The sequence below is a fragment of the Cinclus cinclus genome, chromosome 33, assembly GCF_963662255.1.
Source record: "Cinclus cinclus chromosome 33, bCinCin1.1, whole genome shotgun sequence".
Lineage (NCBI taxonomy): Eukaryota > Metazoa > Chordata > Aves > Passeriformes > Cinclidae > Cinclus > Cinclus cinclus.
Genome location: NC_085078.1, coordinates 2503223 through 2531222, shown reverse-complemented (window position 1 = coordinate 2531222; position 28000 = coordinate 2503223). Strand labels below are relative to the sequence as shown.

Here is a 28000-nt window from a genome sequence, read left to right as displayed (position 1 = left end):
GGTCGGGGGTCGCCCCGGGGGCCCGGTCATGGCCTCGGTGCCCGTGTACTGCCTGTGCCGCCTGCCCTACGACGTGACCCGTTTCATGATCGAGTGCGATGGCTGCCAGGACTGGTTCCATGGCAGGTGTGACTGGGAGCACTGGGACCGGGCTGGGGGGGTCGACTGGGAGGCACTGGGATGGGCTGGGGGGGGGATCTGGGAGGTACTGGGACCAGGCTGAGGACACTGGGACAGGCTGCGGGGGGATTGGGGGGTACTAGGACCAGGCTGGAGGGGACTGGGAGGCACTGGGATGGGCTGGGGGGGGGGATGACTGGGACCAGGCTGGGGGGGACTGGGTAGCACTGGGATGAGATGGGGGGGAGTGGGGGGTCACTGGGTCAGGCTGTGGGGGGATTGGGGGGCACTGGGACCAGGCTGGGGGAACTGGGAGGTATCTGGGAGATACTGGGGAGGGGGACTTGGGAGGTACTGGGAGGGGTCTGGAAGGTACTGAGAAGGACCGGGTGAAGTCTGAGAGGTGCTGGGGCAGGCACTAGGGGCTACTGGGAGGCATCTGGAGGGTGCTGGAAGGACCTGGGAGAAGTTCAGGGGTACTGGAAGGGACTTGAGGGGGTACTGGGAAAGGGTGGGAGAAGTCTGGAAGGTCGTGGGGGGGAGTACTGGGGTACTTGGAAGGCACTGGGAGGCATCTGGGGGGCACTGGAAAGGACTGGAAGAAGTCCAGGTGTGTACTTGAAGGGGTTTGGAGTGTAGTGGGAAGAACTGGGAAGGGTTTTGGGGGTACTGGAGGGTCTGTGAGGGCCTTGGGGGAATACTGGGAGCAGTCATGAGGGTACTGGGAAGGAGTCAGGGAAGGACTGGAGATTGCTGGGAGAGATAGGGAGAAGCCTGGGAGGAACTGGGAGGCACAAAAAGAGTCCTGGGGTGTGATGGGGGTTACTGGGGAGATGCCTGGGGTTGCTGGGAGGCACTGGGAGTTACTGAGGTGTTCCCACAGCTGCGTGGGGGTGGAGGAGGAGGCGGCGGCCGAGATCGACCTGTACCACTGCCCCCAATGCGCCGTGCTCAGAGGGCCTTCAGTCAGTGAGTGGGACTGGGAGGGACTGGGATGCACTGGGGTGGGGCCCGGCTGGGTGCAGATGCTCTGGGCTCTCGGTGGATCAACCCGTGTCCCTCCATTCCCAGTTCCCTGCGGGTCCTTCTGTTCCTGGATCCATCCAGGTCCTGGTGGATCCTCCAATGTCCCTCCATTCCTGGGCCTCTCTGGATCCACTGGTGGCCACACGGATCCTCCGTTCCCCAGTTTCCTGTTCCCACCCCTCCCTGATTGCCTGTGGGTTCCCCGTGACTCTTCCGTTCCTGGGTCCATCCATGTCCTGGTCTCCCCATGTCCCCCGTCTCTGGATCCACCCGTGTCCCCGTGGATCCCTGGGATCCCAGACCCACCTGTGTCCCTCTGTTCCCCTGTGTGTCCTTGGGTCTCTGGGTCCCCACGTGTCCTTGTTCTGCCCAGTGTCCCCACCTGTGTCCTTCTGTCCATGGTCGTCCCCCTGTCCCCACCTGTGTCCCTAGTTGTTCCTGTGTCGTTCTGCTCCTGTGTCCCTGTGTGTCCCTCTGTCCCCACCCGTGTCCCTGTGTCCCTCTATCCCCACCTGTGTCCCTGTCCCCACCGTGTCCCTGTGTCCCCGCAGTGAAGCGGCGCCGTGGCCCAGCCAAGGCTCCAGAGCAGGATCCTGGACGTCCGGCCCGGACCGGCAGTGCCCAGTTCATCCGGGAGCTGCGGGGCCGCACCTTCCCCAGGTGAGGGCGGGGTGGGTCGGTGCCAGGTGAGGGTCAGTGCCAGGTGAGGGTCACTTCTGGGGTGTCGGTCACTCCTGGGTGATGTTGGTCACTCCAGGGGGTGCACTGGTCACTCCTGGGTGATGTCAGTCACTCCTGGGGTGCTGTTGGTCACTGCTGGGGTACACTGGTCACTGCTGGGGTGGTGTTGATCACTGCTGGGGTACACCAGTCCCTCCTGGGGTGCTGTTGGTCACCCTGGGGTACAGCAGTCCCTCCTGGGGTGCTGTTGGTCACCCTGGGGTGGTGTTGGTCACCCTGGGGTACAGCAGTCTCTCCTGGGGTGCTGTTGGTCCCTCCTGGGGTGCTGTTGGTCCCTCCTGGGGTGCTGTTGGTCACTGCTGGGGTACACTGGTCACTGCTGGGGTGGTGTTGGTCACTGCTGGGGTACACCAGTCCCTCCTGGGGTGCTGTTGGTCACCCTGGGGTACAGCAGTCCCTCCTGGGGTGCTGTTGGTCACCCTGGGGTGCTGTTGGTCACCCTGGGGTACAGCAGTCACCCCTGGGGTACAGCAGTCCCTCCTGGGGTGCTGTTGGTCACTCCTGAGGTGCTGTTGGTCACCCTGGGGTACACCGGTCACTCCTGGGGTGCTGTTGGTCACCCTGGGGTACACCGGTCACTCCTGGGGTGCTGTTGGTCACTCCTGAGGTGCTGTTGGTCACCCTGGGGTACACCGGTCACTCCTGGGGTGCTGTTGGTCACTCCTGAGGTGCTGTTGGTCACCCTGGGGTACAGCAGTCCCTCCTGGGGTGCTGTTGGTCACCCTGGGGTACACTGGTCACCCCTGGGGTGCTGTTGGTCACTCCTGGGGTGCTGTTGGTCACCCTGGGGTACACCGGTCCCTCCGGGGGTCCCTAACCCCCGTTCCCACCCCTCCCCCAGCGCGGACGAGGTGCTGCTGCGGCCGAGCGGGGCCCAGCTGACCGTGGAGTACCTGGAGGAGAACAGCTTCAGTGTCCCCATCCTGGTGTCCAGGCACGAGGGGCTGGGCATGACCCTGCCCCCCCCGTCCTTCACCCCCCGCGACGTCCTGCACCACGTCGGTCAGTCTGGGGTTGAGGGGGGGGTCTCAGGGGGTTTTTGGGAAAACCTAGAAGTGTCTGAGGGGCTATTGGGGGGATCTGGGGTGGTCCCAGGGTATTTAGGGGGGTCTAGGAGGGTCCTAGGGGTTTTTTGGGAAGTCTGGGGTGTCCCAGTAGTTTTTGGGGGGGTCTGGGAGGGTCTCAGGGGCTCTTTGAGGGCGTCTAAGGGGTGTCTGAGGGGCTTTTGGGGTGGTCTGGGGGAGGGGTCCCAGGGGCTTTAGGGGGGGTCTGGGATCCCCATTCAGGTTTTGGGGCGCACAGGGAGGTTTGGGATGGTTTTGGGGGCGCTCAGGGAGGTTTTGGGGCGCTCAGGGAGGTTTGGGATGGTTTTGGGGCGCTCAGGGAGGTTTGGGATGGTTTTGGGGGCGCTCAGGGAGGTTTTGGGGCGCACAGGGAGGTTCGGGATGGTTTTGGGGGCGCTCAGGGAGGTTTTGGGGCGCTCAGGGAGGTTTGGGATGGTTTTGGGGGCGCTCAGGGAGGTTTTGGGGCGCACAGGGAGGTTTGGGATGGTTTTGGGGGTGCTCAGGGAGGTTTTGGGGCGCTCAGGGAGGTTTGGGATGGTTTTGGGGGCGCTCAGGGAGGTTTTGGGGCGCACAGGGAGGTTCGGGATGGTTTTGGGGGCGCTCAGGGAGGTTTTGGGGCGCACAGGGAGGTTCGGGATGGTTTTGGGGGCGCTCAGGGAGGTTTTGGGGCGCTCAGGGAGGTTCGGGATGGTTTTGGGGGCGCTCAGGGAGGTTTTGGGGTGCACAGGGGCTGACAAGGTGGTGGCCGTGCTGGACGTGGGGCGCCAGGCCGAGCTCCGCATGCGCCTCGGGGACTTCGTGTCCTACCTGGGGGGGCCCCGGCGTGAGCGCGTCCTCAGCGTCACCGGCCTCGAGTTCTCGGACACGCGGTGGGTCCCAGTGCTCCCAGTTCCCTCCCAGTTGCTCCCAGTTCTTTCCCAGTGCTCTCAGGAACTCCCAGTTCCTTCCCTGTGCTCCCAGTGTTCCCAGTTCCCTCACAGTTACTCCCAGTTCCTTCCCCATGCTCCCAGTTCCCTCCCAGTCCGTCCCCGTGCTCCCAGTTCCCTCCCAGTTACTCCCAGTTCTTTCCCAGTGCTCTCAGGAACTCCCAGTTCCTTCCCCATGCTCCCAGTTCCCTCACAGTCCTTCCCAGTGCTCACAGTTACTCCCAGTTCCTTCTCAGTGCTCCCAGTTTCCTCCCAGTCCGTCCCCGTGCTCCCAGTTCCCTCCCAGTTACTCCCAGTTCTTTCCCAGTGCTCTCAGGAACTCCCAGTTCTTTCCCAGTGCTCTCAGGAACTCCCAGTTCTTTCCCAGTGCTCTCAGGAACTCCCAGTTCCTTCCCCGTGCTCCCAGTTCCCTCCCAGTCCAACCCCGTGCTCCCAGAAACTCCCAGTTCCTTCCCTGTGCTCCCAGTGTTCCCAGTTCCCTCACAGTTACTCCCAGTTCCTTCCCCATGCTCCCAGTTCCCTCACAGTCCGTCCCCGTGCTCCCAGTTCCCTCCCAGTTACTCCCAGTTCTTTCCCAGTGCTCTCAGGAACTCCCAGTTCTTTCCCAGTGCTCTCAGGAACTCCCAGTTCCTTCCCCGTGCTCCCAGTTCCCTCACAGTCCTTCCCAGTGCTCCCAGGAACTCCCAGATCCTTCTGAGTCCTTCCTAGTGCTTGCAGGAACTCTCAGTTCCTTCCCAGTCGTTGCCAGTGCTCCCAGTAACTCCCAGTCCATCCCAACCCCTCCCAGTCTCTCCTAGTGCTCCAAATCCTTACCAGTGCTCTCCCTTCCCTTTTCCCCCCCCACCGCAAGAACCCCCAAAATCCCAGATCTTCCCCCAAAAACCCCCAGAATCCCAGATCCTCCCCTCAAGAAACCCCAGAATCCTGGATCCTCCCCCTTCCCTTCTTCTCCAAACACAGGGACCCCCAAAATCCCCAATCCTCCCCCAAAAACTCCCAAAATCCCAGATCCTCCCCCAAAATCCGTGGCCCTCTCTCCCAAAATCCCAGATCCTGCCCCTCCCCATCACCCCACACTGGACATCCCCCATTTCCCTCTCCACCTTGGAGTACCCCCTGCCCGGGGAAGGGGTCTGCAGCCCCTGACCCCCCATTTTTGGGGTCCCCCAGGCTGTCGAACCTGGTGCAGACCCCGAGGATCGTGCGGAAGCTCTCGTGGGTGGAGAACCTGTGGCCGGGGGAGTCGGCGCGGGAGCGGCCGAGTGTGCAGAAATTCTGTCTGATGGGGGCCAGGGACAGCTACAGCGACTTCCACATCGACTGTGGGGGCACCTCGGCCTGGTACCACGTGCTCAGGGTACGAGGGGGGGGGTCTTAGAGGGGTTTGGGGGGTCTTAGAGGGGGTTTGGGGGGAGTTAGAGGGGATTTGGGACAATTGGGGCTGGGGGTGTTGCGCTACAGTGACTTCTGCATCGGCTGTGGGGGCAACTTGGGCTGGTACCACGTGTTCAGGGTATAAGGGGGGGTCCTTGAAGGGTTTGGGGGGATTTTTTTGGGGTTTGGATGAGTTTGAGGGGATTTGGGGGGGGGGGGGTCTTAGAGGGGGTTTGGGGTGTATTAGAGGGGATTTGGGACAATTGGGGCTGGGAGTGTGTGGGACTTCCACATTGACTGTGGGGGCAACTTGGGCTGGTACCACGTGCTCATGGTACTAGGGGGGTCCTCGAGGGGTTTGGGGGGGATTTGGTGGGGCTTAGAGGGGGTTTGGGACAATTGGGGCTGGGGGTGTCGGGCTACAGCGACATTCGCGTTGACTGTGGGGGCACCTCTGCTCTCTCAGGGGGGTACCCTGAGGGGGTACCTCGTGTTTGGGGTATAAGGGGGCTTTGGGAGGGGACTGGGGGCATTAGAGGGGGTTTGGGGGCAGTTAGAGGGGATTTGGGGGGAATTGGGGCTGGGGGTGTGTGGCACTTCCACATTGACTGTGGGGGCACCTCGGCCTGGTACCGCGTGTTTGGGGTGTGAGGGGGCTTTGGGAGGGGTCCCGTACCTGTCCTCAATCACCTGTTCCATATTTCAAAATCCCCACATCCCTCTCACCTGCCCCACATCCCACCCCAAACCTGGTTTATATCCCACCCCTCACCTGCCCCATATCTCATCCCATACCTGTCTCAAATCCCATCTCTCACCTGCCCCACATCCCACCCCAAACCTCACTCCTATCCTGCCCTTTACTTTCCCCACATCCCACCCCACATCTGCCCCACATCCCCCCAAAGCTGCCCCACATCCCACCCCACACCATTCTCATTCCTCCCCCAAACCTGTCCCACATCCCACCCCTCACCTGTCCCACATCCCCTCTCACCTGTCCTATCTTGTACCCATTAGCTGCCTGTGTCCCCCTCACCTGTCCCAAACCCCACCTCTCACCTGTCCCGTCTCATACCCATTACCTGCCCTGTGTCACCTGTGTCCCCAGGGTGAGCAGATCTTTTACCTGGCGCGTCCCTCGGCCGCCAACCTGGCTCTGTTCGAGGCCTGGAGCAGCTCCCGGAACCAGCCCGAGCTCTTCTTTGGGGACCAGGTGGATCGGTGCTTCCGGTGCCACCTGCGCCAGGGCCAGACCCTCTTCATCCCCACAGGTGAGGGGGGCTTGGGGACACCTGGACACACCCCCAGTGTCACCTGTGTCAGGACAGACACTCCCTGTGTCACCTGTGCCAGGGCCAGACCCTCTTCATCCCCACAGGTGAGGGGGGCTTGGGGACACCTGGACACACCCCTGGTGTCACCTGTACCAGCTGTGCCAGGGACAGAGCCCAAATGTGTCCCCAGTGTCACCTGTGCTCCCAGTACCTCCCAGTGTCCTCTCTCATTGTCCCCTCCCAGTTCCCCCAGTGCTCCCAGTCCCTTCCCATTGTCTCCTCCTAGCTCACCCTCCCAGTGTCCCCAGTTCCCCCAGTTAACCCCGTTTCTCAGTGCCCTGTTTGCCCCCCAGTTCCCCCGCCCCCCTCCCAGTTTTCCCCCTTCCCTCAGTGTCTCCAGTTCCCCCAGTTCCCCCTTCCAGTGTCCCCAGTTTTCCCAGTTCCCCCTCTCCCCCTCCCAGTGTCCCCCAGTTCCCCCTCTCCCACTCCCAGTTTGCCCAGTGTCCTCCAGTTCCCCCTGCCCCCCCCCCAGTTCCCCCATCCCCTTCCCAGTTTGTCCAGTGTCCCCCAGTTCCCCCAGTTTCCCCCAGAGTCCCCAGTTCCCCCTGCCCCCCCAGTTTTCCCCGTTCCCCCTGCCCCCCTCCTAGTTCCCCCAGTTCCCCCAGTGTCCCCAGTTCCCCCTGCCCCCCTCCCAGCTCCCCCTGCCCTCCCTCCCAGTTTCCCCCAGTTCCCCCTGCCCCCCTCCCAGCTCCCCTTGCCCTCCCTCCCAGTTTCCCCCAGTGTCCCTAGTTTCCTCTGCCCCCCTCCCAGTTTCCCCAGTTCCCCCTGTCCCCCTCCCAGTTTGCCCAGTTCCCTCAGTTTCCCCCTCCCAGTGCCCCCAGTTTGCCCAGTTGCCGTGTTCCCCCAGGCTGGATCCACGCCGTGCTGACCCCCGTGGACTCTCTGGCCTTTGGGGGGCACTTCCTGCACAGCCTCAACATCGGCATGCAGCTCCGGTGGGTGGGGGGCTTGGGGGGCTTTGGGGAGAGTTTGGGGGGGCTTTGAGGGTCTAGGGAGAGTTTGGGGGGCTGGGGGAGAGTTTGGGGGGGGCTTTGGGGGGAGTTTGAGGGACTGGGGGGAGTTTGGGGGGCTGGGGGAGAGTTTGGGGGGGGCTTTGAGGGGAGTTTGAGGGACTGGGGGGAGTTTGGGGGGGCTTTGGGGAGAGTTTGGGGAGTTTGAGGGACTGGGGAGAGTTTGGGGGGGCTTTGGGGAGAGTTTGGGGAGTTTGAGGGTCTGGGGAGAGTTTGGGGGGGCTTTGGGGTGAGTTTGGGGGGCTGGGGGGGAGTTTGGGGGCTTTGGGGGGAGTTTGGGGGGACTTTGGGGTGAGATTGGGGGGCTTTGGGGGTCTGGGGGGAGTTTGGGAGGGTTTTGGGGGGCTTTGGGGGGCTGGGGGAGAGTTTGGGGGGCTTTACGAAGAGTTTGGGGGTTCTTGGGGGGTCTGGGGAGAGTTTGGGGGGCTGGGGGAGAGTTTGGGGGGTCTTGGGGGAGCTGGGGAGAGTTTGGGGGTCTGAGAAGAGTTTGGGGGGGCTTTGGGGATAGTTTTGGGGGGCTTTGGGGGTCTGGGGAGAGTTTGGGGGACGGGGGGAGAGTTTGGGGAGAGTTTGGGGGGGCTTTGGGGAGAGTTTGGGGGGCTGGGGGGGAGTTTTGGGCTTTTGAGAGGGTTTTGGGTGGGAATTCAGGGGCTTTGAGGAGGTTTTGGGGGGAATTTAGGGGGCTTGGAGAGGCTTTTGGGGGCCTTGGGAGTGTTTTGGGGAGAGTTTACCTGTGGACCCCTCCCCAAACCCCCCAAAATCCCCCCCAGGGCGTACGAGCTGCAGCGCCGCCTCAACACCCCCGACCTGGCCAAATTCCCCAATTTTGAGACCATCTGCTGGTACGTGGGGAGGCACCTGCTCGACACCTTCCGAGGTGGGTGCCCCTCCTGGGGACTGGGGGGGCTTCAGACACACCTGGGGGGGCTTCAGACACACCTGGGGGGGCTTCAGACACACCTGGGGGGGTTTGAACCGCACCTGGGGGGGCTGGAACCGCACCTGAGGGGGCTGGAACCGCACCTGAGGGGGCTTGAACCGCACCTGGGGGGGCTTGAACCACACCTGGGGGGGTTTAAACCACACCTGGGGGGGCTTGAACCACACCTGGGGGGGTTTGAACCACACCTGGGGGGGCTTGAACCACACCTGGGGGGGCTTGAACCGTACCTGGGGGGGCTTCAGACACACCTGGGGGGGTTTAAACACAGCTGGGGGGGGGTTTAAACCACACCTGGGGGGGCTTGAACCGCACCTGGGGGGGCTTCAGACACACCTGGGGGGGCTTGAACCGCACCTGGGGGGGCTTCAGACACACCTGGGGGGGGTTTAAACCGCACCTGGGGGGGTTTAAACACAGCTGGGGGGGTTTAAACCACACCTGGGGGGGCTTGAACCGCACCTGGGGGGGCTTCAGACACACCTGGGGGGCCTTGAACCGCACCTGGGGGGGCTTCAGACACACCTGGGGGGGGTTTAAACCGCACCTGGGGGGGTTTAAACACAGCTGGGGGGGTTTAAACCACACCTGGGGGGGCTTATCTCTGGTTACCCCTGATTTTCCCACCACAATTTTGGGGCGTCCCTGTGGTTCCCAAGCTGATTTTGGATTATCCCAGAGTTTCCCACCCCAATTTTGGATTATCCTAGAATTTCCCACTTCAATTTTGGGTTTCCCCTGATTTTTCCATCCCTATTTTGGGGTGTCCCCATTGTTCCCACGTTGATTTTGGATTATCCCAGAGTTTCCCACCTCAATTTTGGGTTTCCCCTGATTTTTCCATCCCAATTTTGGGGTGTCCCCATTGTTCCCACGTTGATTTTGGATTATCCCAGAGTTTCCCACCCCAATTTTGGATTATTCTAGAATTTCCCACTTCAATTTTGGGTTTCCCCTGATTTTCCCATCCCAATTTTGGGGTGTCCCCATTGTTCCCACGTTGATTTTGGATTATCCCAGAGTTTCCCACCCCAATTTTGGATTATCCTAGAATTTCCCACTTCAATTTTGGGTTTCCCCTGATTTTCCCATCCCAATTTTGGGGTGTCCCCATTGTTCCCACGTTGATTTTGGATTATCCCAGAGTTTCCCACCCCAATTTTGGATTATTCTAGAATTTCCCACTTCAATTTTGGGTTTCCCCTGATTTTCCCATCCCAATTTTGGGGTGTCCCCATTGTTCCCACGTTGATTTTGGATTATCCCAGAGTTTCCCACCCCAATTTTGGATTATCCTAGAATTTCCCACTTCAATTTTGGGTTTCCCCTGATTTTCCCATCCCAATTTTGGGGTGTCCCCATTGTTCCCACGTTGATTTTGGATTATCCCAGAGTTTCCCACCCCAATTTTGGATTATTCTAGAATTTCCCACTTCAATTTTGGGTTTCCCCTGATTTTTCCATCCCTATTTTGGGGTGTCCCCATTGTTCCCACGTTGATTTTGGATTATCCCAGAGTTTCCCACCCCAATTTTGGATTATCCCAGAGTTTCCCACCTCAATTTTGGGTTTCCCCTGATTTTCCCATCCCAATTTTGGGGTGTCCCCATTTGTTCCCACGTTGATTTTGGATTATCCCAGAGTTTCCCACCCCAATTTTGGGGTTGTCCCCGAGGTTCCCACGCCGCTCTGGTGGTTCCCATCCCAGCTGGGTGTTTTGGGGTTTTTGGGGTGCAGGGCTGCGGGAGAACCGCCGGCACCCCGCGGCCTATTTGGTACTGGGAGCTCGAGCCCTGACCGGAGCCTTCCGAGCCTGGACACGCCGAGAGGTTTGGGGGGGACCCCGGAGATTTTGGGGGGCTCTGGGGGGGGGATTTGGGGAATCCTGTGGGATTTTGGGGGGCCTTTGGGAGGATTTGGGGGATTCTGCGGGGGATTTGTGGAATCCTGTGGGATTTTGGGGGGCTCTGGGGGGGATTTGGGGAATCCTGAAGGGATTTTGGGGGGCTTGGGGGGGATTTGGAGGGGTCTCCAGGGTGTGTGGGGGACTCTGGGAGGATCTGGGGGAGTTTTGGGGAGCTCTGGGGGAGTCCAGAGGGATTTTTGGGGGGCTCTGAGGGGGATTTGGGGGGCTCAGGGGGGATTTGGGGGGCTCAGGGGGGATTTGGGGAATCCTGAAGGGATTTTGGGGGAGATTTGGGGAATCCTGAAGGGATTTTGGGGGGCTTGGAGGGGATTTGGGGGATCCTGAAGGGATTTTGGGGGGCTCTGGGGGGGATTTGGAGGGATCTCCAGGGTGTGTGGGGGGCTCTGGAAGGATCTGGGGGAGTTTTGGGGAGCTCTGGGGGAGTCCAGAGGGATTTTTGGGGGGCTCTGAGGGGGATTTGGGGGGCTCAGGGGGGATTTGGGGGGCTCAGGGGGGATTTGGGGAATCCTGAAGGGATTTTGGGGGAGATTTGGGGAATCCTGAAGGGATTTTGGGGGGCTTGGAGGGGATTTGGGGAATCCTGAAGGGATTTTGGGGGGCTCTGGGGGGGATTTGGGGGGATCTCCAGGGTGTGTGGGGGACTCTGGGAGGATCTGGGGGAGTTTTGGGGAGCTCTGGGGGAGTCCAGAGGGATTTTTGGGGGGCTCTGAGGGGGATTTGGGGGACTCTGCGGGGGATTTGTGGAATCCTGTGGGATTTTGGGGGGCTCTGGGGGGGATTTGGGGAATCCTGTGGGATTTTGGGGGGCTCTGGGGGGGATTTGGGGAATCCTGAAGGGATTTTGGGGGGCTTGGGGGGGATTTGGAGGGATCTCCAGGGTGTGTGGGGGACTCTGGGAGGATCTGGGGGAGTTTTGGGGAGCTCTGGGGGAGTCCAGAGGGATTTTTGGGGGGCTCTGAGGGGGATTTGGGGGGCTCAGGGGGGATTTGGGGGGCTCAGGGGGGATTTGGGGAGGGGCTGTGGAGTTTGGGGTGGTTCTAAAGGGATTTTGGGGGGCTCTGGGGGGGAACTGGGGAATCCTGAAGGGATTTTGGGGGAGATTTGGGGAATCCTGAAGGGATTCTGGGGGGCTCTGAGGGGGATTTCGGGAATCCTGAAGGGATTTTGGGGGGGCTCTGGGAGGATCTGTGGGGAATTCTGGGGGGGACTGAGCGGTTTTGGGGGGCTCTGGGAGGGGTCCCGAAGGATTTTGGGGGGCTCAGGGAATTTTGGGGGGGTGGGGCTGAGAATTTTGGGGTGTTTCCAAAGGGATTTTTGGGGTTATTTGGGGGGTCCTGAAGGATCTTGGGGGGCTCTGGTGGGGGGGGGGAGGTTTTTGGGGGAAGTTTTTTGGGGTCCCCCCACCTCCCCATTTTAACCCTTTCCTCCCCAGGTCCTGGCCGAGCACGAGCAGGAGATCCCCGAGACTGTGCGGCCGGGACAGCTGGTCAAGGAACTGGGCAGGGAGATCCGGCTGGCAGAGGTGAACTGGGAGCACTGGGAGGGACTGGGGGGGGGAGTAGGGGGCACTGGGGGGCACTGGGAGGGATTGGGGGAGCACTGGGGGGGGACTGGGGGGGATTGAGAGGAGCTGGGAGGGAATGGGATGGAACTGGGGTGGCACTGGGATGAATTGGGAGGCACTGGGAGGGAATGGGGGGGCAGTGGGAGGGACTGGGAAGGAACTGGTGGGGTACTGGGATGGAATGAGGGGGCACTGGGCTGGACTGGAGGGCAGTGGGAGGGAGTGAGGGGGCATTGAGGAGGTTTGGGGGTTACTGGGCCATACTGGAAGTGACTGGGGGGGGCCCTGGTTGGGGCACTGAGGATGTTTGGGGGTTACTGGGCCATACTGGGAGTGACTGGGGGGGGCCCTGGTTGGGGCACTGAGGATGTTTGGGGGTTACTGGGCCATACTGGGAGTGACTGGGGGGGGCCCTGGGGGGGGGCACTGAGGATGTTTGGGGGTTACTGGGCCGTACTGGGAGTGACTGGGAGCTCTCCCCACAGGAGCTGTTCCAGCAGAGCACTGGGATGTCAGGGACCCCCTTTGGGCCCCCCTGGGGGGTCCAAGCCCCCAAAAAGGGGGGGCCCCGCAAGCCCCACCCCAACTCTCGCCCCCCCGACGAGGGGGGGACCCCGAACCCCCCCCCGGCCCCCCCCGAGGAAGAGGAGGAGGTGAGGGGGGACTGGGAGAGCACTGGGGAGGGACTGGGAGAGCACTGGGGAGGGACTGGGAGGAACTGGGGGAAGACTGGGGGGCACTGGGAGGGGACTGGGAGGACAGTGGGGAGGAACTGGGAGGAAGTGGGGTGCACTGGGGAGGGACTGGGAGGAACTGGGGGTCACTGGGGAGGAAGTGGGGAGCACTGGGAGGGACTGGGGGGCAGTGGTGGGGGGCTCTGGGGGAGGGGGGTGGATTTGGGGTTCCCCTCCCCCCTAAATCTCGGGATGCCCCCCCCAGGTTGACCCCCCCAGCTCCAGCCCGGAGGAGACGGACCCCGACTCTGAGGGGGACCCCCAAATCCTGCTGGCCAATGGGGGGGCTCGGTGAGGGCTGGGGGAGCTGGGGGGAATCCTGGGGAGGTTTTGGGGGGCCCCAGAGGGGCTGGGGGGGGTCCAGGGGTGGTTTTGGGGGACCCCAGAGGGGTTTGGGGGGGCCTGGTGGGGTTTAGGGGGGATCTGGGATGGATTTTGGGGTTCATGAGGAGCCCAGAGGGGTTTGGGGTGTCCTGGGGTGGTTTTGGGGGACTGGGAAGGACTTGGGGGTGCACTGGGGGGAACTGGGGAGGGGTCTCGAGGACTTTGGGGGGTCCCAGAAGGATTTTGGGGGGCACCAGAGGGGTCCTAGAGGAGTCTGGGGATGAATTGGGGGGTTTTGGGGTGCCAGGAGGAGTTTGGGGGGTACAGGAGGGTCCCAGAGGGTTTTAGGGGGGAGTTCAGGGATGAATTTTGGGGGTCAGGGATGGATTTTGGGTGGGTCAGGGATGGATTTTGGGGTTCAGGGATGGATTTTGGAGGGTTCAGAGATGGGTTTTGGGGTCAGGGTTAGGTTTTGGGTTTCGGGGATGGATTTTGGGGGTTCGGGGGGGTCCCCCTGACGCCCCTCCCCCGCAGGCCCCGCCGCAGCCGCCCCGGGGGTCTCTGGGGGTCCCGGCCCCCCCCATCCCCCCCGTGCTCCCCCCCCAGCTCCCCCCTGGACCTGGACTCTGAGGAGGAGCTGCAGATCGACGAGACCCCCCCTCGGCGGGGCCCGCGCCGCCTGCCCCGTGGGTACCCCAAAAGTGTGTCCAAAATGGCCCCAAAATGACCCCAAAATGGCCCCAAAAGTGTGTCCAAAATGACCCCAAAATGACCCCAAAAGTGTGCCCAAAATGACCCCAAAAGTGTGCCCAAAATGGCCCCAAAATGACCCCAAAAGTGTGCCCAAAATGACCCCAAAAGTGTGCCCAAAATGGCCCCAAAATGACCCCAAAAGTGTGCCCAAAATGACCCCAAAAGTGTGCCCAAAATGACCCCAAAAGTGTGTCCAAAATGACCCCAAAATGACCCCAAAATGGCCCCAAAATGACCCCAAAAGTGTGTCCAAAATGACCCCAAAAGTGTGTCCAAAATGGCCCCAAAATGACCCCAAAAGTGTGTCCAAAATGACCCCAAAAGTGTGCCCAAAATGGCCCCAAAATGACCCCAAAATGGCCCCAAAATGACCCCAAAAGTGTGCCCAAAATCAAAAGTGTGCCCAAAATGGCCCCAAAATGACCCCAAAAGTGTGCCCAAAATGACCCCAAAAGTGTGTCCAAAAGTGTGCCCAAAATGACCCCAAAATGACCCCAGAAATGTGCCCAAAATGACCCCAAAAGTGTGTCCAAAATGACCCCAAAATGACCCCAAAAGTGTGTCCAAAATGACCCCAAAAGTGTGTCCAAAATGACCCCAAAATGACCCCAAAAGTGTGTCCAAAATGACCCCAAAAGTGTGCCCAAAATGACCCCAAAAATGTGTCCAAAAGTGTGCCGAAAATGACCCCAAAATGACCCCAAAAGTGTGCCCAAAACGGCCCCAAAACTTCTCACAAAACAGCCCCAAAACGTCCCTAAAACCTCTCCCAAAATGGCCCCAGAACATCTCCAAAATGTCCCCAAAATATCCCAAAAACTTCCCAAAACACCCCGAACCTGACCCCAAAACAACCCCAACACCCCCTTTTGGGGTGTCCCCCCCCCCGACCCCATTTACTGTGTCCCCAATCCCATTTACTGTGTCCCCAATCCCATTTTTGGTGTCCCCAATCCCATTTTCGGGGTCCCCAATCCCATTTACTGTGTCCCCATTCCCATTTTCTGTGTCCCCAATCCCATTTTCTGTGTCCCCAATCCCATTTTCGGGGTCCCCAATCCCATTTTTGGGGTCCCCAATCCCATTTTTGGGGTCCCCATTCCCATTTTTGGGGTCCCTAATCCCATTTTCAGTGTCCCCATTCCCATTTTCTGTGTCCCCAATCCCATTTTTGGTGTCCCCATTCCCATTTTCAGTGTCCCCATTCCCATTTTCGGTGTCCCCATTGCCATTTTTGGGGTCCCCAACCCCATTTTCGGTGTCCCCAATCCCATTTTCTGTGTCTCCATTCCCATTTTGGTGTCCCCAATCCCATTTTTGGTGTCCCCAACCCCATTTTCGGTGTCCCCAATCCCATTTTGGTGTCCCCAATCCCATTTTTGGGGTCCTCAATCCCATTTTTGGGGTCCTCAATCCCATTTTCAGTGTCCCCATTCCCATTTTCGGTGTCCCCAATCCCATTTTCGGTGTCCCCATTCCCATTTTCGGTGTCCCCATTCCCATTTTGGTGTCCCCAATCCCATTTTTGGGGTCCTCAATCCCATTTTTGGGGTCCTCAATCCCATTTTCAGTGTCCCCATTCCCATTTTGGTGTCCCCAATCCCATTTTCGGTGTCCCCATTCCCATTTTCAGTGTCCCCATTCCCATTTTCGGTGTCCCCAATCCCATTTTCGGTGTCCCCAATCCCATTTTTGGGGTCCCCAATCCCATTTTTGGGGTCCCCAATCCCATTTTCTGTGTCCCCATTCCCATTTTCAGTGTCCCCATTCCCATTTTCGGTGTCCCCAATCCCATTTTCGGTGTCCCCATTGCCATTTTCGGTGTCCCCAACCCCATTTTCGGTGTCCCCAACCCCATTTTCGGTGTCCCCAACCCCATTTTTGGGGTCCCCAATCCCATTTTTGGGGTCCCCCAGGGCTCCCCCGGAAGCTGCCCCGAGCCAAGCCCTGCTCCGACCCCAACCGGGTGCGGGAACCGGGGGAGGTCGACTTCGACATCGAGGTGGGTCTGGGGGGGACCCGGGGGTTTTGGGGGGCTCTGGGGGGGTTTTGGGGGGTGTCAGGGAATGGGGTGGGGTCTCAAGGAGATTTTTGGGGGGATTTGGGTGGGATTTCTGAGTGATTCTGGAGGGGTTTTGGGGTTTTCGAGGGAACTGGGGATGGTCCTTAGGAGATTTTGGGGGGGTTTTGGGGTTTTTTGGGTCGGGCTCTGGGAGGGATTTGGGGTCTCAGGAATCTTGGGGAGGGGTCCTGAGAGGATTTTGGGGGGATTTGGGGGAATTCTTGGGGGGGTTTTGGGGGGATTTTTGTGGGGGTTTGGGGGAATTTTGGGGGGTTGTTTTTTTGATTTTTTGGGTTTTTTTTTGTGGGAGGTTTTGGGATTCATGAGGCATTTTTGGGGGGTTTTGGGGGGATCTGGGGGGGATTTGGGGTGTCTAAGGAAACTGGGGGGGGGTCTCAAGGGGATTTTGGGGGCGTTTGGGGGAATTTTGGGGGTTTTGGGATTTTTTTTTGGGGGGGGGGGATTTTGGGATTCATGAGAGATTTTGGGGGATTTTTTTGGGGAGATTAGTGGGGTTTTTTTGGGGGGTCTGGGGGGGGGTTGGGGGAGATTTAAGGGGGTTTTGAGGGGGTTTGGGGGAATTTTGGGGGTTTTAGGATTTTTTTTGGGGGGGGGTTGGGATTCATGAGGGATTTTGGGGGGGTTTGGGGAGATTCATGGGGGTTTGGGGTTTTTTGGGGGATTTTTTTGGGGGGATTTGGGGTGTCTAAGGAAACTGGGGGGGGTCTCAAGGGAATTTTGGGGGGGATTGGGGGAGATTTTTGGGATGATTTTGGGACATTTTGAGATATTTTTGGGATATCTTTGGGATATCTTGGGATATTTTTGGTGGTTAGTTTTGGGGTATTTTTTTGAGATTTTAAAAAAATTTTTTGGGTATTTTTTGGGGATATTTTTGGGATATTTTGGGATATTTTAGGACATTTTTTTGGGGGGATATTTTGGGGATGTTTTTGGGGTTATTTTGGGACATTTTTGGATCCCCCCCAGGAGGATTACACCACGGACTGGGGTGATTTTGGGACGTTTTTGGGATATTTTTGGGATATTTTGGGATACTGTAGGACATTTTTTGGGATATTTTGTGACATTTTTGGGGATATTTTGGGGATGTTTTTGGGACATATTGGGGGGTATTTTTTGGGACATTTTTGGGATATTTTTGGGGATATTTTGGGATACTATAGGACACTTTTTGGGATATTTTTGGGACATTTCTGGGGGATATTTTTTGGGACATTTTGGGATATTTTTTGGATATTTTTGGGTATATTTTTGGGATTTTTTGGGGATATTTTGGGATATTTTTGGGCTATTTTGGTATATTTTTGGGATATTTTGGTATACTTTTGGGTATATTTTTGGGATATTTTTGGGGATATTTTGGGGATATTTTGGGATACTATAGGACACTTTTTGGGATATTTTGGGACATTTTTGGGGGATATTTTTTGGGATATTTTGGTATATTTTTAGGATAGTTTTGGGGATATTTTTGGGACATTTTGGGATATTTTTTGGTATATTTTTGGGATTTTTTGGGGATATTTTTGGGACATTTTTGGGTATATTTTGGGATATTTTGGGTATGTTTTTGGGCTATTTTGATACATTTTTGGGATATTTTTTGGGATAATTTGGGACATTTTTGGGGGATATTTTTTGGGATATTTTTTGGGTATGTATTGGTATATTTTTGGGTATATTTTTGGGATATTTTGGTATATTTTTGAGTATATTTTTGGGGATATTTTGGTACACTTTTGGGTATATTTTTGGGGATATTTTTGGGATATTTTGGGTATATTTTTGGGATATTTTTGGGGATATTTTGGGGTATTTTTGGGTATATTTTTCGGATATTTTTGGGGATATTTTGGGTATATTTTTGGGACATTTTTGGGATATTTTTGGGATATTTTTGGGTATATATTTTTGGGATATTTTTGGGGATATTTTGGGATATTTTGGGTATATTTTTGGGATATTTTGGGTATATTTTTGGGATATTTTTGGGGATATTTTGGGGTATTTTTGGGTATATTATTGGGATATTTTTGGGGATTTTTGGGGTATTTTTGGGTATATTTTTGGGATATTTTTGGGGATATTTTGGGGTATTTTTGGGACATTTTTGGGATATTTTTGGGGATATTTTTGGGATATTTTGGGTATATTTTTGGGATATTTTTGGGGACATTTTGGGTATATTTTGGGTATATTTTTGGGATATTTTTGGTATATTTTGGGTATATATTTTTGTGATATTTTTGGGGATATTTTGGGGTATTTTTGGGACATTTTTGGGACATTTTTGGGGATATTTTGGGGATATTTTTGGGATATTTTTGGGGATATTTTGGGGTATTTTTGGGTATATTTTTGTGATATTTTTGGGGATATTTTTGGGATATTTTGGGTATATTTTTGGGATATTTTTGGGGACATTTTGGGGATATTTTGGGTATATTTTTGGGATATTTTGCGTATATATTTTTGTGATATTTTTGGGGATATTTTGGGGTATTTTTGGGACATTTTTGGACCCCCCCCCCAGGAGGATTACACCACGGACGAGGAGGACGAGGGGGCTGCGGGGGGCAGCGCTGGGATCCTGGACCTGCTCAAGGCCAGCCGGCAAGTGGGGGGCTCCGAGTACCCCCAGCTCAGGTCTGGGGGGGTCCCTGAGGGCTCTGGGGGGGACAGTCCTTGGGACTGGGGGTCCTGGGGGTGATTTGGGGTCATGGGTTGGGTTTCGGGGTCGCTGCGGGTGATTCGAGGTCATGGGTTCAGTTTTGGGGTCACAGGTTGGATTCTGGGGTCCTTAGGGGTTATTTGGGGTCGTGGGTTCAGTTTTGGTATCTCTGGGTGTTATTTGGGGTCACAGGTTGGGTTTTGGGGTCACCGGGGGGTTATTTGGGGTTGTGGGTTCAGTTTGGGGTCACTGAGGGTTATTTGGGGTCATGGGCTGGATTTTGGGGTCACTGGGGGGTTATTTGGGATCACAGGTTGGATTTTGGGGTCACTGGGGGGTTATTTGGGGTCACAGGTTGGATTTTGGGGTCACTGGGGGTTATTTGGGATCACAGGTTGGATTTTGGGGTCACTGGGGGGTTATTTGGGGTCACTGGGGGTTATTTGGGATCAAAGGTTGGATTTTGGGGTCACTGGGGGTTATTTGGGGTCACAGGTTGGATTTTGGGGTCACTGGGGAGTTAATTGGGATCACAGGTTGGATTTTGGGGTCACAGGGGGGTTATTTGGGGTCACAGGTTGGATTTTGGGGTCACTGGGGGGTTATTTGGGGTCACAGGTTGGATTTTGGGGTCACTGGGGGGTTATTTGGGGTCACAGGTTGGATTTTGGGGTCACTTGAGGGTTATTTGGGGTCACAGGTTAGATTTTGGGATTATTTGTTGTCCCAGGGGTATTTTTGGGGGCTCACTTTCCACCCTCTCCCATCTCCGTTTTTGGGGTCATCTCTCCTCAATTTGATAACCCCAAACCCCTCCCCCTCCTTCCCCCACAAAAACCCCAAATTTTCCCATTTTTGTCCTTTTTTTCCCCCCCCCCCCCCCATTTTTTCCCCTTTCCCCCCGCAGCGAGGCGCCCGCCTCCCCCAGCACACGCGAGGCCATCCAGGGAATGCTCTGCATGGCCAACCTGCCCGCGGGGACCCCCCTGGGACCCCCAAACTGGTGGGGAGGGAGTGGAGGAACCGAGAGAGGGGGTCCTGGAGGTTCTGGGGGTCCCCGCAGAGCCCCCCCAGCCCCCAGGAGCACGGACAGCGAGGCCGAGGGGAGCCTGGATGAGCAGGACAGCCTGGGGGCCTGCTTCAAGGATGCTGAGTACAGTGAGTGGGGCTGAAAACATCCTGAAAACGCCCCAAAAATATCCCGAAAATATCCTGAAAACATCCTGAAAACGCCCCGAAAATATCCCAAAAATATCCTGAAAATATCCTGAAAACGCCCCGAAAATATCCTGAAAGTGTCCTGAAAATATCCCAAAAATATCCTGAGAATACCCCGAAAATATCCTGAAAACGCCCCAAAAATATCCTGAAAACATCCTGAAAACGCCCCGAAAATATCCCAAAAATATCCTGAAAATATCCTGAAAACGCCCCGAAAATATCCTGAAAGTGTCCTGAAAATATCCTGAAAATATCCTGAAAATACCCCGAAAATATCCTGAAAATATCCTGAAAATACCCCGAAAATATCCTGAAAATATCCTGAAAACGCCCCGAAAATATCCTGAAAGTGTCCTGAAAATATCCCAAAAATATCCTGAAAACATCCTGAAAACGCCCCGAAAATATCCCGAAAATATCCTGAAAATATCCTGAAAATACCCCAAAAATATCCTGAAAACGCCCCAAAAATATCCTGAAAATATCCTGAAAATACCCCGAAAATATCCTGAAAACGCCCCGAAAGTATCCCAAAAATATCCTGAAAATATCCTGAAAATATCCTGAAAATATCCTGAAAACGCCCCGAAAATATCCTGAAAATATCCCGAAAATATCCTGAAAACACCCCGAAAATATCCCAAAAATATCCTGAAAATATCCTGAAAATGCCCCAAAAATATCCTGAAAACATCCCAAAACCACCCCGAAAATACCCCGAAAGTATCCTGAAAGTGTCCTGAAAATATCCTGGAAATATCCTGAAAACATCCCGAAAATATCCTGAAAACGCCCCGAAAGTATCCCGAAAATATCCCAAAAATATCCCGAAAATATCCCAATAATATCCTGAAAATATCCCGAAAATATCCTGAAAACGCCCCAAAAATATCCTGAAAACGCCCCGAAAGTATCCCGAAAATATCCTGAAAATATCCTGAAAATATCCCGAAAACGCCCCAAAAGTATCCTGAAAGTATCCCGAAAATATCCCAAAAATATCCTGAAAATATCCTGAAAATATCCCAAAAATATCCTGAAAATATCCTGAAAATATCCTGAAAATATCCTGAAAATGCCCCAAAAATATCCTGAAAACATCCCAAAAACACCCCGAAAATACCCCGAAAGTATCCTGAAAGTGTCCTGAAACTATCCTGGAAATATCCTGAAAACATCCCGAAAATATCCTGAAAACGCCCCGAAAGTATCCCGAAAATATCCCAAAAATATCCCGAAAATATCCTGAAAATATCCCAATAATATCCTGAAAATATCCCGAAAATATCCTGAAAACACCCCGAAAATATCCCAAAAGTGTCCTGAAAATATCCCGAAAATATCCTGAAAACGCCCCAAAAATATCCTGAGAACACCCCAAAAAGATCCCAAAAAGATCCCAAAAAGACCCTGAAAATATCCCAAAAATACCCTGAAAATATCTTGAAAATAATCCAAAAGTATCCCGAAAATATCCCAAAAATACCCTGAAAATAACCCAAAAGTATCCTGAAAATAAATATCCCAAAATATCCTGAAAATAACCCAAAAATATTTTGAAAGCATCCTGAAAATATCCCAAAAACATCTCAAAACATCCAAAAAAAACCCCTCCCAAAACACCCCTAAATGCTCCAAAAATACCCCAAAACCTTCCAAAAATACCCAAAAAACCCCATTTAAAATTACCCCAAAGTACCCCAAAACCTCCCAAAAAACTTCCAAAATATCCCAAAATACTCCAAAATTACCCCAAAACCTCCCAAAAATACCCCAAAACCTCCCAAAAACCTCCAAAATATCCCAAAATACTCCCAAATTATCCCAAAACCACTCCAAAAAATAGCTCGGAATTACCCCAAAGTACCCCAAAACCTCCCAAAAACCTCCAAAATATCCCAAAATACTCCCAAATTATCCCAAAACCACCCCAAAAAATAACTTGATATTACCCCAAAGTACCCCAAAACCTCCCAAAAACCTCCAAAATATCCCAAAATACTCCAGAATTACCCCAAAACCTCCTAAAAATACCCCAAAACCTCCCAAAAAACTTCCAAAATATCCCAAAATACTCCAGAATTACCCCAAAACCTCCTAAAAATACCCCAAAACCTCCCAAAAAACTTCCAAAATTTCCCAAAATACTCCAAAATTACCCCAAAACCTCCCAAAAATACCCCAAATCCTCCCAAAAACCTCCAAAATATCCCAAAATACTCCCAAAATATCCCCAAATACTCCCAAATTATCCCAAAACCACCCCAAAAAATAACTTGAAATTACCCCAAAGTACCCCAAAACCTCCCAAAAACCTCCAAAATATCCCAAAATACTCCCAAATTATCCCAAAACCACTCCAAAAAATAGCTCGGAATTACCCAAAAATACCCCAAAACCTCCCCAAAACCTCCAAAATATCCCAAAATACTCCAAAACCACCCCAAAACCTTCAAACAATACCCCAAAAAACCTCCCAAAATACCCCTAAACCACCTCAAAACACCCCAAAACATCCCGAAAAAAATCCCAGAATGCTCCAAAATTCCCCCCAGGCCGTGGTGGAATCCTCCTGAACCCCCTTTTTCCTGCCCCCAGGACCCCCCTGAACCCCAATTTTTTGCCCCTCTCCCCCAGTTTATCCCTCCCTGGAGTCGGACGAGGACGACCCCGCCCTAAAATCGCTCCCCAAAAAGAAGAAGGTGACGGACGACGCCCCATGGAGCCCCAAAGGTTTGGGAGGGGGGGAGTGGGTGGGGAAATTTGGGGGTTTTTGGGAGGGTCCCTGGGTAGGGGTGGGTGGTTTGGGGGGCTGGGTTGGGATTTGGGGTTCCTGGGGGAATTTTGGGGTCCCTGGGTTGGGATTTGGGGTTCCTGGAGTGACACTTGGGGTCCCTGGAGGGGACTTGGGGTCCCTGGGTTGGGATTTTGGGGTTCCTGGTGTGAGATTTGGGGTTCCTGGAGGGGATTTGGAGTCCCTGGGTTGGGATTTTGGGGTTCCTGGTGTGAGATTTGGGGTTCCTGGTGTGATATTTGGGGTCCCTGGGGGGAAGTTTGGGGTCCCTGGGTTGGGTTTTGAGGTCCCTTTGTTGGGATTTGGGGTCCCTGGGTTGGGATTTGGGGTTCCTGGGTTGGGATTTGGGGTTGCTGGGGGGATTTGGGGTCCCTGGGTTGGGATTTGAGGTCCCTGCGTTGGGATTTGGGTTCCCTGGGTTGGGATTTGGGGTTGCTGGAGGGGAAATTTGGGGTTCCTGGTGTGAGATTTGGGGTTGCTGGAAGGGACTTGGGGTTCCTGGAGGGGATTTGGAGTCCCTGGGTTGGGATTTTGGGGTTCCTGGAGTGATATTTGGGGCCCCTGGGTTGGGATTTTGGGGTTCCTGGTGTGAGATTTGGGGTTCCTGGAGTCATATTTGGGGCCCCTGGGTTGGGATTTGGGGTTCTTGGGGGGATTTGGGGCTCCTGGAGGGTAAATTTGGAGTTCCTGGTGTGAGATTTGGGGTTCCTGGAGTGATATTTGGGGCCCCTGGGTTGGGATTTGGGGTGCCTGTGTTGGGATTTGGGGTTCTTGGGGGGATTTGGGGTTTCTGGAGGGGAAATTTGGGGCTCCTGGTGTGAGATTTGGGGTTGCTGGAAGGGACTTGGGGTTCCTGGAGAGGATTTGGGTTCCCTGGGTTGGGATTTGGGGTTGCTGGAGGGGAAATTTGGGGTTCCTGGTGGAAAATGTGGAGTTCTTGGGGGGATTTGGGTTCCCTGGGTTGGGATTTGGGTTCCCTGGTTTGGGATTTTGGGTTCCTGGAGGGAAATTTGGGGTTCTTGTGGGGGGATTTGGGGTTCTCAGAGGGGATTTGGGGTTCCTGCAGGGGAAATTTGGAGTTCCTGGTGGAGAATTTGGGGTTCTTGAGTGGGATTTGGGATCCCTGGTTTGGGATTTTGGGTTCCTGGAGGGAAATTTGGGGTTCTTGTGGGGGGATTTGGGGTTCTCAGAGGGGATTTGGGGTTCCTGCAGGGGAAATTTGGAGTTCCTGGTGGAGAATTTGGGGTTCTTGAGTGGGATTTGGGATCCCTGGTTTGGGATTTTGGGTTCCTGGAGTGAGACTTGGGGTCCCTGGCGGGAAATTTGGGGTTCTTGGGGGAGATTTGGGGTTCTTGGGGGGGATTTGGGATTCCTGGTGTGACATTTGGGGTTCCTGGAGGAATTTGGGGTCCCTGGGGATCCCTGTCCCCTTCTCCTTAGGGTTTGGGGCTGATTTGGGGTCTGGTTTTGGGGTGCCCCCCGTTATTTGTCCCCTGATTTTTGGGGTGTCCCCCTTTCCTTGTCCCCTGATTTCGGGGTGTCCCCCCAGCTCGGGTGACGCCGTCGCTGCCCCGGCAGAGCCGCCCGGTGCGGGAGGGGACGCGCGTGGCCTCGGTGGAGACCGGGCTGGCGGCAGCGGCCGCTAAACTGGCCCAGCAGGTGAACTGGGAGCACTGGGAGCAACTGGGGAGGAACTGGGAGGAACTTCAGGGGGCAGGTTTGGGGTCTGGGGGGGATTTGGGGGGCTCAGGGGGTGTCTGAGGGACGGTTTTGGGGTGCCAAACAGGCCCAGCAGGTGAACTGGGAGGAACTGGGAACACTGGGAGGAACTGGGAGGAATTTCAAGGGGCAGATTTGGGGTTTGGGAGGGATTTGGGGGGCTCAGGGGGTGTTTGAGCGGAGTTTTGGGGTGCCAAACAAGCCCAGCAGGTGAACTGGGAACACTGGGAAGAACTGGGGAGGAACTGGGAGGAATTTCGGGGGGCAGATTTGGGGTCTGTGGGGGATTTGGGGGGCTCAGGGGGTGTCTGAGGGAGCTTTGGGGTGCCAAACAGGCCCAGAATGTGAACTGGGAACAACTGGGGAGGAACTGGGAGGAACTTGGAGGAACTGGGAACACTTGCAGGAACTGGGAACACTTGGGGTGGTGGTTTGGGGTTTGGGGGGGGGGCATTTTTGGGGAGTCCAGAGGTGTTTGAAGTGGTTCAGGGGGGTTTTGGGGTGATTTTTGGGGATGATTTTGGGGTTGTTAAGGAAGGTTTGGGAATGCCAAAGAGGCCCAGCAGGTGAACTGGGAGCACTGGGAGGAACTGGGGGTTTGTGGTCTGGGGGCTTTGAGGGAGATTGATACCCCACAAATCCCCCATAAATCCCCTACTGACCCCCCATAACCCCCCCAAAAAAACCTAAATCCTCTCCCTGACCCTACAAACACCTCCATAAATCCCCCCAAAACCCCATAAATCTCTCTCTGACCCCTAAACCCCCATAAATCCTTCTATGACCCCCCCAAAACCCCCCTACACCCCCCCAACCCCTTAGAAGCCCCCCCAAAAAAACCCCTAAACCCCCATAAATCCTTCCATGACCCCTCTAAACCCCCCCTGAGCCCCCAAAACCCCATAAATCCTTCCATCAACCCCCCCAACCACCAAAAAAACCCCTAAACCCCCACAAATCCTTCCATGACCCCCCAATCCCCCCCAAAAAACCCCTAAACCCCCACAAATCCTTCCATGAACCCCCGATCCCCCCCAAAAAAACCCTAAATCCCCATAAATCCTTCCATGACCCCCCAATCCCCCCCAAAAAAAACCCCTAAACCCCGACAAATCCTTCCATGACCCCCCAATCCCCCCCAAAAAAACCCCTAAACCCCGACAAATCCTTCCATGACCCCCCGATCCCCCCAAAAAAACCCTAAATCCCCATAAATCCTTCCATAACCCCCAATCCCTCCAAAAAAACCCCTAAACCCCCACAAATCCTTCCATGACCCCCCAATCCCCCCCAAAAAAACCCCTAAACCCCCACAAATCCTTCCATGAACCCCCGATCCCCCCAAAAAAACCCTAAATCCCCATAAATCCTTCCATGACCCCCCAATCCCCCCCAAAAAAACCCCTAAACCCCCATAAATCCTTCCATGACCCCCCTAAATCCCCCCAAAAACCCCTAAACCCCCACAAATCCTTCCATGACCCCCCTGACCCCCCAATTCCCACCCCTCCAGGAACACCGAAAGCTGCAGCGCAGGAAGGGCCCGGCCAAGCGCCGCCCCCCCTCGCCCCCCTCCCCCGAGGAGGAAGAGGAGGAGGAAGAAGAAGACGAAGAAGATGAAGAAGACGAAGACCCCGAACCCGACCCCGAGGGGGGAGACCCCGAGCCCGAAGCGGATTTGGGGGGGGGTGAAGCTGAGGTTGAGCCCCCACCGGAGCCCCCCCCGGAGGCTCCGTACCCCCCCAGCCTGGCTGACCACGAGTACACGGCACGGCCGGGGGGGCCGGGACCCCCGCCCGGGGCTCAGCCCGGCCGTGCCCCCACCCCCATGGCCCCGGGGGTGTTCCTGAGCCAGCGCCGGGGAACCCCCGGAACGGCTCCCCCCAGCCACGGTGAGGGGGTTTTGGGGGGGCTCGGGGGAGAGATTGAGGGGCTTCTGGGGGGTTTACAGGGGGGTTGAGGCAGGTTTGGGGTTGGGTTTGGGGTGTCTGAAGGGTTTTGGGGGTGCTGCAGAGAAGTTTGGAGGGTTTGAGTGGGATTGGGAGGGTTTGGGGAGGTTGGGGGAGAGATTAAGGGGCTTGGGGGGGGTTGGGGGGAATTGGGGAGAGTTTGGGGGGGGTTTTGGGGTGGTAGAGAGCGTTTGGGGAGAGATTGGGGGGTTTGAGGGGGGTGTAGGGGGGTTGGAAAGAGTTTAGGGTGGGTTTGGGGTGTTTGAGGGGTTTTGGGGGTGCTCCAGAGGGGTGAGGGGGGTTTGGGGTGTCTGAAGGTTTTTGGGGGTGCTTCAGAGGGATTGTGGGGTGTTTGGTGGGTTTGGGGAAGATTTTGGGGTAGTTGGGGGTTTGGAGTGGGTTTGGGGTGTCTGAAGGGTTTTGGGGGTGCTGCAGAGGAATTTGGGGGATTTGAGAGGGGATTGGGGAGGGTTTGGGGTATCTGAGGGGTTTTGGGGGTGCTGCAGAGGGGTTTGGGGAGGGTTGGGGTGTCTGGGGATATCTGAGGGGTTTTAGGGGGGCTGAAGGGGGATTTAGGGGAGGGTTTGGGGCAGCTGCAGGGGGCCTTGAGGGGGTTTTGGGGGATTTGGGGGTGTCTGAGGCATTTTGGGGTGGGATTTGGGGGAATTTTGGGGTTTTCCCTGAGTCTGAGGGGTTCTTGGGTGGGGTGTGCATTGATCTGAGGGTTTTTTGGGATGTTTTTGGTGGTCTCAAGTTGCTCTGATGGCCGCGGTCCCACTGACATTCCCAACCCCACCCGCAGGGAAACGACCCCGGAAGGGTTTGGCCACAGCCAAGCAGCGCCTGGGCCGGATCCTCAAAATCCACCGGAATGGGAAACTGCTGCTCTGAGGGAGGGGCCCGGCCACACCCGGCGAGGCCCCGCCCACTGCAGCATCAACAATGAACTATGGGCGGGGTTGAGCATGAAAGGGCGGGGCCTGATGGGACCACACCCATCAGAACAATGCTGTGCTCACTCAAAGGGCGTGGCCTGCTTTAGACCACGCCCATTTCGTATGTGATCACACCTACCCTGAGGCCACGCCCACAATGCGGATCCCACAGCTCATCACAGCTCAAGCCACGCCCGTTGCCGTCTAGGGCAAAAAGGGGGCGTGGCTTTTAAAACGGTGCCCACCTAGCGACAAACCACGCCCCTAAAACGGGTGGAGCTGCATCCAAGCCTCGCCTGCCGCTGTTCCCACCTTTCCATTGGCTGCGGATAAGCTGGGGGCGGGGCTATCTCGTTTCCCGCCTCCAGGAGTTTAGGCGATTGGACAAGCCCCGCCCCACAGCTGCAGGAAGGGCGGAGCCATTTTTGATTGGTCCCTGCTGTTTTTTGCTCCTCCCCCAAGTGTCTTCAGGTTGATTGACGGGGCAGGGCTGCTTCCTATTGGCTGCCCCTGTTTTGTAGGCGTCTCCGGAGACCGCGGCCCCGCCCCCCTCCTTTTGTATTTGTAGAATAAAAAAAAAGGTAAAAAAAAAAAAAAAAAAAACCAACTCCTGGAATCGGTAAAAAAGTGCTCTTGGCTTTGCCACGTGACCACGCCCATAGCGCGCGCCGCCGAGCAGCTCTCGCGAGATCTCGGTCTTCCCTCCGGCAGCGCTCTGCCGAGATCTTGTCCTCCGGCCAAAGGAGGACGATCTCTGATCTCGCGAGACTTGGAGGCGCTCTCAG

The 28000-nt window shown here is 55.7% G+C and overlaps 1 protein-coding gene across 3 annotated transcripts; it reads left to right on the top strand.

Annotated features, from left to right (window-relative positions):
- Positions 1-7: 7 nt before the first annotated feature.
- Positions 8-27943, top strand: PHF8 (PHD finger protein 8). Of its 3 annotated transcripts, none has more exons than XM_062512100.1 (21): positions 8-126; positions 1004-1089; positions 1698-1806; positions 2729-2889; positions 3679-3820; positions 5048-5234; positions 6363-6525; positions 7436-7523; positions 8369-8475; positions 10276-10367; positions 11898-11987; positions 12515-12682; positions 12969-13054; positions 13694-13773; positions 15757-15842; positions 18460-18572; positions 19505-19755; positions 22456-22551; positions 24162-24271; positions 25845-26223; positions 27083-27943. In XM_062512100.1, exons 1-21 carry the CDS (start codon positions 29-31, stop codon positions 27169-27171), a joined length of 2781 nt encoding a protein of 926 aa, XP_062368084.1. In that variant the 5' UTR covers positions 8-28; the 3' UTR covers positions 27172-27943. The 3 variants fall into 3 exon arrangements, with proteins under 3 accessions (XP_062368084.1, XP_062368082.1, XP_062368081.1); XM_062512098.1 differs by having other exon boundaries at positions 13622-13773; XM_062512097.1 differs by having other exon boundaries at positions 13622-13788.
- The last annotated feature ends 57 nt before the right edge of the window (positions 27944-28000 follow it).

What these genes read in the sequence shown, in the direction of transcription:
- PHF8 (XM_062512097.1), top strand. Translation starts at nt 29, where the DNA reads ATGGCCTCGGTGCCCGTGTACTGCCTGTGCCGCCTGCCCTACGACGTG. An exon ending in CTCGAGTTCTCGGACACGCG is followed by an intron (nt 3,821 to 5,047) that starts GTGGGTCCCAGT and finishes GGGGTCCCCCAG; the next exon opens with GCTGTCGAACCTGGTGCAGA. An exon ending in AACGGCTCCCCCCAGCCACG is followed by an intron (nt 26,224 to 27,082) that starts GTGAGGGGGTTT and finishes CCCCACCCGCAG; the next exon opens with GGAAACGACCCCGGAAGGGT.